General features: G+C 54.6%; 4 protein-coding genes across 4 annotated transcripts; 1 reads left to right on the top strand and 3 right to left on the bottom strand.

Annotated features, from left to right (window-relative positions):
- Positions 1-440: 440 nt before the first annotated feature.
- HMPREF1541_04984 (uncharacterized protein) lies at positions 441-1,082 on the bottom strand (the record flags this gene model as incomplete). The annotated part of the gene is made up of 1 exon (XM_008719326.1): positions 441-1,082. The coding sequence occupies one exon, from the start codon at positions 1,080-1,082 to the stop codon at positions 441-443; it is 642 nt and encodes a 213-aa protein (XP_008717548.1).
- An 864-nt stretch (positions 1,083-1,946) lies between these two features.
- On the bottom strand, positions 1,947-7,142 carry HMPREF1541_04983 (uncharacterized protein; the record flags this gene model as incomplete). The annotated part of the gene is made up of 1 exon (XM_008719325.1): positions 1,947-7,142. One exon carries the CDS (start codon positions 7,140-7,142, stop codon positions 1,947-1,949), a length of 5,196 nt encoding a protein of 1,731 aa, XP_008717547.1.
- A 1,081-nt stretch (positions 7,143-8,223) lies between these two features.
- On the top strand, positions 8,224-9,005 carry HMPREF1541_04982 (uncharacterized protein; the record flags this gene model as incomplete). The annotated part of the gene is made up of 2 exons (XM_008719324.1): positions 8,224-8,358; positions 8,478-9,005. The coding sequence occupies 2 exons, from the start codon at positions 8,224-8,226 to the stop codon at positions 9,003-9,005; spliced, it is 663 nt and encodes a 220-aa protein (XP_008717546.1).
- A 1,313-nt stretch (positions 9,006-10,318) lies between these two features.
- On the bottom strand, positions 10,319-12,540 carry HMPREF1541_04981 (uncharacterized protein; the record flags this gene model as incomplete). Its single annotated transcript, XM_008719323.1, has 3 exons — positions 10,319-10,583; positions 10,636-10,719; positions 10,823-12,540. The coding sequence occupies 3 exons, from the start codon at positions 12,538-12,540 to the stop codon at positions 10,319-10,321; spliced, it is 2,067 nt and encodes a 688-aa protein (XP_008717545.1).
- Positions 12,541-12,780: the final 240 nt, after the last annotated feature.

Genomic DNA, 12,780 nt, shown 5'->3' with positions numbered 1-12,780 from the left:
TCAGGTTGAGCAAGCTTCTGAGATTGTGTACCTGAATTTGGCCGCAACATTTATATTGGAAGCGGGATACACGAGAACCGGGTAGCCGCGCCCACACCCAAATCCTAGTCGACATTATCCTTTCTACACTCAATGAGAGGTGTCAATTGCCAAACGATGAAGCTTCACTATTTTGTCCATATAATACAAGATCTAATCAACCCCGAGAACCAACTGGGGCCCCAGCCAATATATGTCGCCCATTATCCCTGGTCTCCTTTTGGCACATATATCTCGTAAGTTGTAACTTCATTCGCCCTGCCATCGTTACCACGTAGCCACCCCCTCAATTCCGCGTATTCCATATCTCATAACGCAAAAATTCCATGAGTAAGTCATTAATAGTTCGTCCACCCAAGAAATCATCAACAACACATCGCCTCAACCCCCCCTTCCATTTCTCACAGCACAACCCCCATCACAGCCGCCACGCCCAACATCCACCAAACTCTCCCCTCGCCCCCACCCCAACTCCATCTCCCCGACGCCGCGCCCCCCGTATACCCCTGCACAAAGGTATCGACATCGTGCGTCGGCGTCGGTTTCCCATCCGCGCCCTCAACCGTCGCGGTCACGACGTCGACGTCGCTCGAGCCGGGCGGCACCTGCATCGTGGGGATGGGGATGAAGCTGGTGGTAGAGCGCGTCATGGTGACGACGGTGTTTTGCGCCGTGTCCGTCCAGATGAGGATGTTGGGGTCTGTGTTGGGAGGTTCTTCTGATGAGGAGGCGGCGGCGGTGTCGGAGGGGAGAGAGGCTGGGGCGGTGATTGTGCTGATGTCCTCGGAGTCGGAATCGGAGGCGGAAGAGGCTTGAGGGGATGAGGAGGGTTGCGAGAGGGCCGTGACGGCGGGTGTGGCGTCCGAGTCCGATTCCGAATCCGAGGCCGAGCCTGCTGATGCGGCCGAGGAGGCTGCGGGGATGGCGAGGCCGTTGATGGGATTGACTGCTTGGGCCGTCTGCGCGGATTGCTGCTGTGGGAGAGAGAGGGCGAGGGGTGCCAGTGCCAATAGCAGCGCTGTAAGTGATGGGGCGGTAGGCATTGTTGGAGGAGGGCTTTGGTGTTTGACGTGGTGCTCAGCTGGGTGTGAGATGAGTCGGAAGGGCGTCTGGGCAGAAGCTCAGCACTGAGCGAGATGGCAATCGATCAAGGGCAAATCTCAATGGGAGAACAGTACGACAGCTCTGCAGAATTGTCTGTGTTTGAAATTCAGGTAACGGTCTACTTCACTTGTCGTCGTGGTGGAAAGCGAGCAACAAAGTCATGTCAAGCGACGGTTTCTCAAGCGAAGACCTGCAGCTGCTCCTCACAACATATAACATTGGATCCCGTCTCCCCAACCATCGCGCACATCTGCCTTTCGCTTGCCACACTCCAACCACTGGAGTATTGATGTGTCGCAAACCCATTTCGAGGCCGTTGTATAGAAGTGGAGACCCCGAACGAATCAGAATGGAAGAAAACAAGGTGGCTCGGAAGACGCTAAACCACTATTGGTAAAAGGGTGGCTGGTCAGCTGGCGCTGAGTCTGACGGACTCGATCATCCGGACCAGCCACTCTAGCTTGTATTCACACTGTCGAAATCAAGGATGAGTTACTGACGACTTGTTGGAGGGCCGAAATTTCTCGTAAAGTCGCAGCAAGTAACAAGAGAAGACGACGGGGGCAACGAGATCCACGATGTCCAACATCGTCAACATTATCATGCTGCCACAACCTTGTCCTCATCCATCCCTGTGCTCACCCCAACTGTACAATACGTAGTCGACCGCTGATAATGCTACAGTCTGTCTTCAAAACGCAGCTCGTGGTACACCTAATCGTCTTGAACCATTTCGTACACCCAACACCAATCCGGTCCCATCTCTTTGCAATGCATCGAACGCTCCAAAAATGAAAGAAAAATCAATCGTCAACCCGCGCAGGCTGCTCAGCTGAACCTTCCTTCGCGTCATCCTCCTTTACTGCACCATCTGCCTCGCGCTGTGGCATCTCAGGGCTGATAACAATGGTTGGTGTGGAGACGATCCCCGCGGAGGCTTTATCGTTCTCGTCGACCTTCTCCAAGATGCCACTCCCTGGGCTTTTCACGTCGGACGAGAATTCCGTCTGCATGGGACTTGGTGTTACGATGCCACTGGCAGAGCTGATGCTGTTGTTCTGCTGTGTCCGGCGCCGCATCCTCCGAGCTTTGCGCTCTTCGTCCGCGCCTTCTCTTCTTCGCCTCACGGCGAGCTCGCCATCGCCTGGCGTGGTACTCATCTCCTTCAGGGCACGAAGAGCGCGATCAGCAACGTCTTCGCTTTCACTCACATGACTTTCTTCTTTCTTTTCTTCGTCACCCTCGGGAATATTGCTGTCCTCGCCCTCGCTCTTCCCATTGGCGATGCCTCTGCTTTCCTCAAGCTCATCCCGAACAGGTAGATCAGGTATATGCTGGCCGCTAGCCAGCCGCTCTTGGTGCTTCTCTTTGAGCATTCTTCGCCGTCTTCGATCTCTCTGATCTTTGCCAGGGTTTCCAGCAGCTCGAAGCTTCTCGAGAAGAGAGTCCATTGCGCCACTTCCAGTGGGACTATTCGGCGAGTCAGTGCCGCTGGCGCTCGGAAGAGCAGTCGCTGCCTTCTTGCGAGCCAGTGATGCTTCGATGCGCCTCTTGCTCTCCTCTAGGCTGATGTTCTTCTCTCGTGACTTCTTCCATTCCACGAGGAAGCCGGAGAGCTTGCTGAAAAAGTCACGACGGGCATTTTCATCCTGTGAATCTTCGCCAAAGTATGTCATGATATCATCGTAGACCCGACTCGTTTCATCGAGATAGATTTGTAGTTGCTCGGCCTTTCTGCGGGCGTCCTTCATCGATCGCTGCACAACTTGAGCCACCCGATCTTGAGGATGAAACTTCTTGGGGTCGCTTAGGTTGCCAGCGTCGAGCGAAGATTGTACATTGTTAATATTGTCGATGTACTTCTTTGCAACTGTGCGCAGCTGGTCAACATTGAGCTTGGCGATACCAACAACGCCCGATATGTCCTCGACAAAGCCTTCCCATTCGGAATACTGATTTCGAACGATGCGCTCAATGAGATCGGCAAAGGTCGACTCGTTCTTGTCATCCTTCACCATCCCAAGACGAGCAAGGGAACTGAGCTTGAAGCCAGTCGCCTGCTTGTTTGAATCGTTCATGTAATTGCCAATGTCCAAAATGAGTGCCAGTACGCTCATGAGTGAAGTGGAATCTCTGATGGACTCTGAAACGTTCACCACCTCCTTGAGCTTCTTGGAGATATCGTCATACTCAGGCTCAAAGCTGCGAGTTAGAGCCAGAGCACGCATTCTGGCCTTCCAGTAATGATGCAGCTCGTAGGCGGTCTGAAGATAAATCTGGTCTTCTCGTGTAAGTTCATTCGGATCCTGCTCACGAGCAGTACTGGCGGCGTCCGGACCAGTCCAGTCCTTGCTATAAGGCGCTATAAGTTTGGCGACATTCTCTGGGATTGTGCACTGGTCGTCTCGTTGAAGGAAATCCATCACAACTGGGTTATCCAGTATATCTCGATCACAATGGATGATCTTGCGGATAATGTCGTCTGACGTGTCACTCTTGAACTTGGCCATGGCCACGTGATAATTCTTGCGCATGTCGCTAGAGATAATTTGCTTCTTCTCGTTCTTGGCTTTGCCAGAGACAGCACCAATAATCTTGACGTCTTTTGCGGAGAACAGCTTCTCGACTTCATCGAGCACACCCCTTCGCTGGAGTTCACGGTACTTCTCTTCTTTGGCTTCTATTGAGGCTGCATCGGCCCAGACGGTGATCTCGGGGCTGTCGACTTTATCCCAGTGGAAAGCTTTGAGCTTCTTTTTGGGGCGCATCAAAGGCATCTTCATCATCGGGACAGAGGACAACTGTGGTTGAGGCAAGAAATGACCATGCTGCTGACCAGGTAGAGGAGGAGCGCCGGGAATCGGTGGAGGTGGCGGAGGCGGCGGAGGCGGCGGCGGCGGACCGGCAGACGTTCCGAGTCCAGGAGGAGGTGGCGGAGGCGGCGGAGGCGGAGGCGGTCCGGTAAAGCCTGGCATTGGTGGCGGAGGTGGAGGTGGAGGTCCTGAGAACTTGCCGTCTAAGGCAGTCTCGTCGAGCGGCGTCTTTGGCGACTGCGACTCAAGGCTTGGGTGCGTTGGACCGGTTGTGACACCGTCGCCCTCCGCCTCGCCTTCATCGTCGCTGGCATCCATCTTCTTGACTTTGGCTGCCATTTCGCCGAACAAGTTAGCGTGCTGCTTCTTGTCCATCTTGGGCCTGCTCATCTCCACGAGGCGTGGTTTCTCGATCACAATTTCATCGTCAGCCTCCTCATCTTCCTCTGGCAGTGCAGGCCTGCCGCCTACGGGTTTCCTGGAGCGATGAGCATTACTGCGGGTGACGCTGCCCATGACACTGGCGGTGAGTTGTCTCTGTGTTCTCTCCTGGAAGTCGGCCTCATTCGGGTTGTCATCCATCTGTTCGCGGAGCTCTCGCAAACGTTCCGACGGACCAGATTGGCCCCATACTTTGCCCTCAAGCTTGAATTGAGTCTTGGTCCTCTCAAGATTGCGTTCGAGGCGCTCCATAAGCTTCTCGCGGTCGAGGATACCCTGCATCTGAGAAGGATCCTGACCAACAGCATTCGCGTTCTTGGCATGCGACGCAGCAACGTCCTGTGCATCCTTGAGCATGAGATAAAGCTCTCTGGTCTCGAGCTCGTTGCGTTGCAGCTCTTGATTTCGCAGTCGGTGGAGTTCTGCAATTTCGGACTTCATAGACTCTGCCTGGCGCCGCTGCATTTCGATGATCTCGCTTTGCTCGTCGATGTGCTTCTGCAACCGGTCCACGAGCCCATCGGCACCCATAGCCACTTTCGATGCCATCTCATCTCGCTCAGCGAGCGCCGCTTCGGCGATCTGCCTTGACTCAGTGGCTTCATCAAAGGCAATCCTTGCCTCGGAATCGGTGTACAACTTGTCGAGTAGATTCTGGACGGTGAAGTTCAGACTCTGTTTAAGGTCCATGTCCGGCAGGCGCCTGTCCATGGCTACATAGCTGAGCATCGAGTCCACGAGCTGGAACATCCGCAGTCGATCGTCTGAGTTGTTCTCCCTAAGAATCAGCAGATGCTGCATGGCGGAAATGAAGTAGTCTTGTGTCCGCGTTCCCTGGATCCTGCTCATGATAGCGTCCGTGATCTGCACTGGGTCGGTCATATCCTTGACATCGCCCTCGACGCTGTCGACCATGCTGCTGTTCTCGCGCTGTAGAATATCCTCGTAATCGATGGCTTCATTCTCACGAAACCTCTCAATCTGTTTGTCAATGACATCGTACTGGAAGCCTTCCATCTTGGTCAAGATCCGCTTGACACCGCAAGCAATGAACTGGGCACGAATGTGACATCTTAGCTGCAGGTCTCGCTCAGGCGCATCGATCATTGAGTTGAGCAGAACGAGCGTAGCCACAGCGTACTCCATCAGTAGGTTCTCCATCCCAACACCACCGCTTCGTACTTCTTCGCTGGCACCAACCAAGCTGCCCATCTTACCGCGGCCATCGATTGTGACCTCGACAATTCTCATCCAAGCGTCGAAGCGCCCATTCTCATTAATCATGCCTTTGAGATGATCTAGCGATTGGAGAACCTTGAGGTGACCCTGGCCCTCGCCGCAATGGCAGAGGAAGGTAATGACTTCAGATACCAATCTTCGGGTAGTCAACCGAGGTGAAATGAGGCACATTGCCAGCGCGACAGTGACTTGGGGGTGATTGAGCGCATCGTCGGCCCCGTATTTATTGTTCATGAGAGCCTTGAGACACTTTACAATGTCGTATTCCCTGTCCAGGTCTTTTTCACTAGACGCGGCTGTAGATGCTGGAGTCGGGCCACCATCTTGCCTCCGGTTGATCTTCATCAGCACATTGGTCAAGGCTATCTGGCCCTGTGCTTCGATGAAGGTCTTCACCCAGGAGATGGGCTGCGTGCGTAAGCTGACACTCAGACTCTGGAGTTGCTTTGTGGTTATGCTATTGTCCATGATCTTCTTCACATACCACTCGGGGCTGCCCTCGAGATCCGGTCGCGCCATCGCGCCATCGACGACGCCGGTCTGGCGCGCCTGCTGGCGTCGCTTCTGCTCTCCTTGCCATTCTGTCAATTTATCTTGATGCACAAGCGTCCATTTCTTAGCTGGAGCATATGCAAGCATTTGCCGCCGAGCCTGCTCAGGTAGGTTCTGCCATCCTCTTTTGTGCATTAAGTCGATGAAGAGTTTCTCGATGTCTTCGTCATTATCGGGCTTCGGAAGGTAGAACCCCGCAGGATTGAAAGAGGTGGTCGAACTGAATGCGGCCTGCTGTTGCGAAGGCCAGCCCGACATGGTTGACATCTTGGACAATCGCGAGCCTGAGGGTGACAGTATGGAGAAGTTGTCGGTGTCATTTCTTGCGGCAACCGCGGTTCGTGACGAATTATCTGACGAGAAAATGGTCGATCCTCGTGTGGCGGAGGAGGCGCTTGACTTTATGCTTGCACCATCGAAGGACCGTCTGGGCCCGTTTGAGCTGTCGGTGGTGGATACGGAGTCGTAAACTGAATTGCCATCCCTGCTCCCGACCTTTCCCCATTGCTGGTACCTTGCACCCTTGTCACCTCCCTGACTTGATGCCATTGTAATTCCTGTGCCATGAGGCGGCGGGCGAGGGCCCGAGGGATGTGAGGCACCATTTTGTGGAGATGGGGCTTCGAATCTTGGGTACTGATGAAAGTCCGAACCCCTCGAGAAAGAGCTTGTTTGTTGAGCGGGAAGTTGGTCTTCTTGGGGGAGGAAATCTACCGACACAGGAGCACTCGAGTCGGCAGTGGAGGAGTATGGTACAGACGTGATGCTAGGCCTGAGGCCGACGTTGGCGATATCTTGATATCCTGCTGTTGACCCTCTCTTCGAATGTCCAGAAACGGTAGACCCATTGAGGCTTGGGGTTGGGGGCAGCTCATCCTTGTCCTTGTTTCGTCTGAAGAAGCCTTTGCCGGAGGATTGTCTGCCGTTTCTATCAGGCTGCGGATACGTTGGCATTATTGAGGGCGAGGTGAATGGCGCAGTGTATCGCCCTGTAGAGTCATTGAAGACCTTTGATATCAGGGATGAGGTGGAGCTGTGAGGGTGTGCAGGCCGGTGTCGATGCACCCGGGACTTGATAAGGTGACAGTCTTTGCTCTTGAAGTTTGATATGTATGTTATCCTTGCATAGGCTCCTGCTTGCCGGTTTCAGGTTTGCTTGAGGCGGGAATTCGATCGCACGTGCGGGTCAGGAGAAACAAGGCTGCGGATGCGTCGCAAACAGGTTAGGAGGTCAACAAAATCGGGATGATATCAGCAACCCTGATTCCCGCAGAGGAGGTCGAGTCTGTACTTCACAGCGGTGGAAAGGAGGGACGACACGAGGCGAGTGAAGGGTGCAGCGAGGATGCAGCGGATAGCGTAGTCGCGGTCGTCGTCCATGGGCTGCAAGCGGTGTTTGCAGCGCAGGTTGCGGTTGGCGAGGCCAGACGCCGCAATTGGGATTAGCGGCACCCCCCATAAGTGCCGACCAGGCTCTAGCGCTTGCGCTGGGGGTCCTCCTCCAGGGACCAGAGCTCGTGATCGTCGGCAGGGCTCACGAATCAGGCGTCGCACGCACCTGTTCTTCATCTCCAGGAAGCTTGATGCAAGCGCAACCATATCCACCCGAATCTCTCCTTCTTGACCATTGTACGTCCAGCATTGCATTCTTCGTTAGGAGCACGTCAAAAAGCACGTGTCGGTCGTCCAACTACCGTCCCAGACGGCGAATTTACATCGCGAGTAAAGGGCGAATAGAGACACTTTAGCGACAAGTCTCCATCCCCATACCTCCCCCTCTGCCGCGGTGCCGCCATACTCGCGCGCCATCCAATTTCGCCCTCTGCCCTCGCTACGGCCCAAACTCACCGAGGAACACCTTTTCTATCCGCCCTCTGCACCCAAACGACCTTTCGATCTCGCCATGAGGTCTTACGGTCACCAAGCATAAGCACGCCCTCGCATGTCCTTCCTGCTCCTCCGCTCCCTGCCTGGCGGCATACCACCGCACGGCGCCCCTCCAGTCCATACCGAGGCACAGGACAACACCTCGACCATGGCCAAAAAGACATCCTCAAAACCCATGCTGTTACCGGTCCTGATCCCAATAGCCATCGCATTGGGCGTATACTTGCTATTATTCCACCTGCTCATACCAACATGGCGCGCCCACCGTGAGCGCTACCGACAAGTACGTGTGGCATCTCCTCCCCTTGTTTCTACCACTGCGTGACCGCTAGAGTCAGCACTGTTCATTGCACCCGACTGCTTTTCATTGTTCCGCTGAGGGTCATGTCTAACTCCTTCTAGTATCTCCCACTTCACACTTCCTCCCAGATCTCCTCTCGCCTTCCCGCCTTCCTCCACCCCCAGACTCTCTCGCGGGGCATGCACTCCATCGTTTTACGCATCTTCTTTCCCAGCACCTGGGCCCTCAGCCGATACCAGGACCCCTCCACATCATCCCGCCCCAACGACCCCAGCAGTACCACCCACCGCCGCACCTCCACCTCTTCTTTTGACCTTGACGATGAGTCAGGCGAGGCGATGATCGGCTTCGACGTTCCCCGTGCGGACACAGATTCAGCCGCAGATCCTCGCGAGGCCAATCGCCGACGCCGTGAAAACATGGAGCGCTTTGCTGGGCGCAATATGGCCTTCGCGCGAGGCATGGCCGGTGCTGATGACGGCATCCGGGAAGGACGCAGCGCATTACATCCCGAACGCAGATTGAATCGTGAACTAGAAGCGGGTTTCATGGACGACAGCGAAGACGATGAGGAGGATGACAGCCGAGGTGTCACGGTGGGGAGGCAAAGCTTCAGTGCCAGCCGATAGCGTTGTCTCCAGGTGGATGCAGCAGGCGGCCCAAAGCCTTCGCACCAGCCAAGTAGCTATAACAATGTATTACGAAACGATGGCTTTTCGTGGGATGGTCGCACTGGTAGGCCATCCGACTTTACACCCTGTGAACGTTTGGAATGAACTAGCCCTAAAACGCCGCCATGCACCACTAGTCATGCAAAGGAGCCATTTTCAAGGACTTAATCATGACTTCGTAATGCCTCAGTACCTCTCTCCGCGCCCGGGCCTGATACAGTTGTACTGCGAATGAACATGCTGTAAGACATCCCGGCCCCAAGTGCCGCCCGGTGCTAACCACCAGGAAGCCGGGGGGGGGGGGGGGGGGGAAACTGTGCAGACATTTGTTCACCGCAAGGCCTCAGCGCTACCAGCTCACACCAAACCAAACCGTATAGCTCGTATAGCTTTGGCAGCCAACAAGTGAAGGAAAGGCAGTCCTGGAGGCTACCAAAGGCCAGTGGTAGAGAACGAGACTGGCGAAGATTCAAAGGAGGGGAGGGGGACAGAACGATGCAGTGAGGACGGGGGAAGCGAGCTTGCTAGATGTCTAACTAGCCGGCGGTTGGAGAACCTGGGCAAGACATGTGCCGCGGGAATGGTGCGATGAGGTCGCGAAGCACAAAGAGTCTAGAGGAAGTTACAACGTCAACAGCTCGAAACGATCGTAGGCAGGAAAGTCAGAGGACGCCAGAAAAGGATACGTAAGGTGAAGTTCAAAAGTCATATTTTGGATCCAACTGGATCGATCTCATCCGCCGGCCAGACAGCTTGCTCGGGTATCTATCAACAACACCCAACGGAGGTGCTTGGAGCCGCAATATCAGATGCCCGGATACCCCAAGAGTCAAGGAAACTAATATATATACAAGGTAACGGCGTGCCGTAGTATTGAAACTCGCAAGTCTCAACAAAGGATGTCCAATTTGTCACCCTTCCCAAATATCTCGACCAGAATCTCATGCATTGAGTCCGTAAGGTCTTGAAATGTCGTCCACTGATGTGTCTGTGCCTCTTGTCTCGATCTCCTCCCATCATGCTCGGATGTGACCGTTGCCAGAGGTCGGTCACCCAAATCTCTCGCTCTGTGTGTCTTGACTTTTCCCCAAAGAAATATGAGATGGTCAACATGTCTCAAGAGAGACGGGATGAAAACATTGATTGCGCCTCAAAAGCAGGAAAATTGGAAAATCGTAAGCTCATTCACTGCATGCCCGCAAAGCCATGTTGCTGAAAGAAAATCACAAGCACGAATGCCGTAAAACGAACGCCGTAAGCAATGCGTGCTGTTAGATCGTGTGTTGCAGCATCTGCGGCTGCACCAGCTGACTTGGGGTAATCATGGGTTGCGGGATGGGTTGCATGATTAAGCTCGACGGCGGGGGCATGCTCGTCGACATGGCGGGAATGATGCCTTCAGGACCCTTGATATCTTCGGGTGAAGAGAGTTCATCATCAAGAGATCCGAAATCGTTCTCCTCGTTCTCGAGATCCTCCTCGGAGGTGGGCCCCAGTGATTGACCGTCCTGGTTGGTCTCATGGGTTCTGCGGTGCCTAATGAAACAATCAGTAAGCGAGGAATGATGAGTACCAGGATGATACATACTGAGCAAGGTTGTCGGACCGCGAAAAGGCCTTATTGCAGTACCGGCAAACATACGGACGTTCTTGGGTATGTGTTCGCACGTGTCTAGCCGCCGAGAGTTAGTAAGCGCCATAAGTAATTTCCGAGCGCCGATCCCTTGCCTGCAACCCATGTGGTTGCATAACAAAGACGCGGGAGAGTAACATACCGTTTGAGATGCTCCAAACGCTTGAACAAGCGGCCACAGCTGGGGATTGGACAGGAATGTGATTTGTATGGCATGCCTAGCTCCATCATGGTAGCGCTGCGTGCTCGTCGCACAGGACCGGGACGGTCCATCCGGACGGCTGCGGAGCCTGGGAATGAGCTGTGCATATCTTCGCCAAAGCTGGGGAAGCTCTCGCCGGCGTTGCCCAGAGGGGTGCCCTGGGGATCCTCCTCAAGGCTAGCCAGGGGCGTGGTGTGGCGGGAGTATTCGTTTTCGCGATTGACAACGGAAGAAGGGTAGCTGTGCGTGAGGCCAGGAGGTGACTGCCCTTGGGACTCGTCACCCTCCGCGATTGGCAGCACAGAGTTTGACATTGACCGCCGTAGATCGCTTGGTCGCGAAGGAGCGTGGGGCTTCATCTGAGTGACTTGAGCCACAGCGTTGGCGGCCACAGCGTTCATGATCGACGATGGGATGGACGATCGCCTTCTCCGCGCCTTATAGGTAGGAGAGCCCTCGATAACGGAGTAGACGTTGGAAGGAGCGAAAGGACGGCTGGTATTGGCGTAAGTGGTGGGGCCAGACATGCTCGACGGAGGCATCTGGGACATTGGATTGTACGATGGCATGGGATGCATTTCAGGGATAGCCGAGTACAGGCCAGTGTCCTCGTTGGCGATGTAAGCCGGCTCGCTGCCTACAGGGACAGCCTGTTGTGGAGGAGTAATCGGTTCGTATGACATTCCTCGGTTGCTGTAGTCCTCGAAATGAGACGAGACAAAGGACGGAGCAGGCGAGTATTCCATATAAGCTGGCATGGAAGTGTGACGCATGTGCGTACGGTCGTAGTGGCCCATCTGAGAGTACTCGGGTTCACGATGCATCATGCCTCCAGCCATGGTGTTCTGCATTTGGCCAGGCATTGAGGTCTGGACGTACATGTTCTGGTGCTGTTGTTCAACAGATCGGGGCATTTGCTGAGGCAGCATCTGTGGTGGAGGCATCGAGTCCGCAGCACGCATGATAGGAGAAGTTGACTGAGAGTATGAGGCGGCACCCGCATTGGCAGTTGCGAAAGAAGAAGAGCTGGCTTGCTGGGCCTTGGTCAGCTGCTCAAAAAGAGACTGCGATGAGTCAAACTCGAAAGACAGCGCAGGCTCCGCAACGGCCTTGGTGGTAGCTTCCTGTCCCATCTTTTCTCTCTTCAAATCTCTCTCGAGAGCATCGAGGAACAGACGGTCGTGGGGGACGGAATACCAATAGAAGACCTTCTGCTTCTTCTGAGTGCGGATGCAGTTGTTCTTGTACAGGAAGTCGAGGAAGGGGCTCTTGGGCTCCTCAAGAGAGGCGTCAGTGCCTGATTTCAGATTCCTTAGATCGGAAAAGATGCCCTCCTCGAACTTCTTGGGGTTCTTAACAGGACGGCCAAAGGCCTGGAAGCGAAAGGACAGACATCGGACAATGTCCGTACCAGACACGTGGAAGAGGTTGTTCCATAGCACGCACGAGACGTACTCGCCGGTCGGTAGGAGGAAGCGTCGGATCAGAGACTCGGGCGACCAATCGACCGGCGCGGAGATGAGAAAGTATTTGAGGTTGTCGACCTGCTGCAGGGCGACTTGCGCATCTTGAGGCAGGCTTTGCTGTGCTTCGTTGGACAGCATGAACGTCTCTGGCTTCTGTGGTTGCGCCATGGGAGCTCCACTGGAGGGAAACATATTGACGACGGTGCAGGACTGTAGTCCTCGACGCGACGGCGGGGAGCTGCGTGTTGACGTGTAGCTTGCCGTTCAAGTTTTTCTGGATGATGATGATAGCGATGATGTCAATCTCAGATTGAGGTGAGGAGGTGGTGTAAGGCTTTCGTGTCGGATCGTGCAGACCAGCAGCTCGTTCGGCGACAGATATGTGGTGACAGCTGGTCGAGGCGAAAAGTTATCAATGATGTAAACAGGGCC

This window comes from Cyphellophora europaea, assembly GCF_000365145.1.
Source record: "Cyphellophora europaea CBS 101466 unplaced genomic scaffold supercont1.4, whole genome shotgun sequence".
Taxonomy (NCBI): Eukaryota; Fungi; Ascomycota; class Eurotiomycetes; order Chaetothyriales; family Cyphellophoraceae; genus Cyphellophora; species Cyphellophora europaea.
The sequence above is the reverse complement of the archived record's forward strand: the minus strand, read 5'-3'. Positions and strand labels throughout refer to the sequence as shown.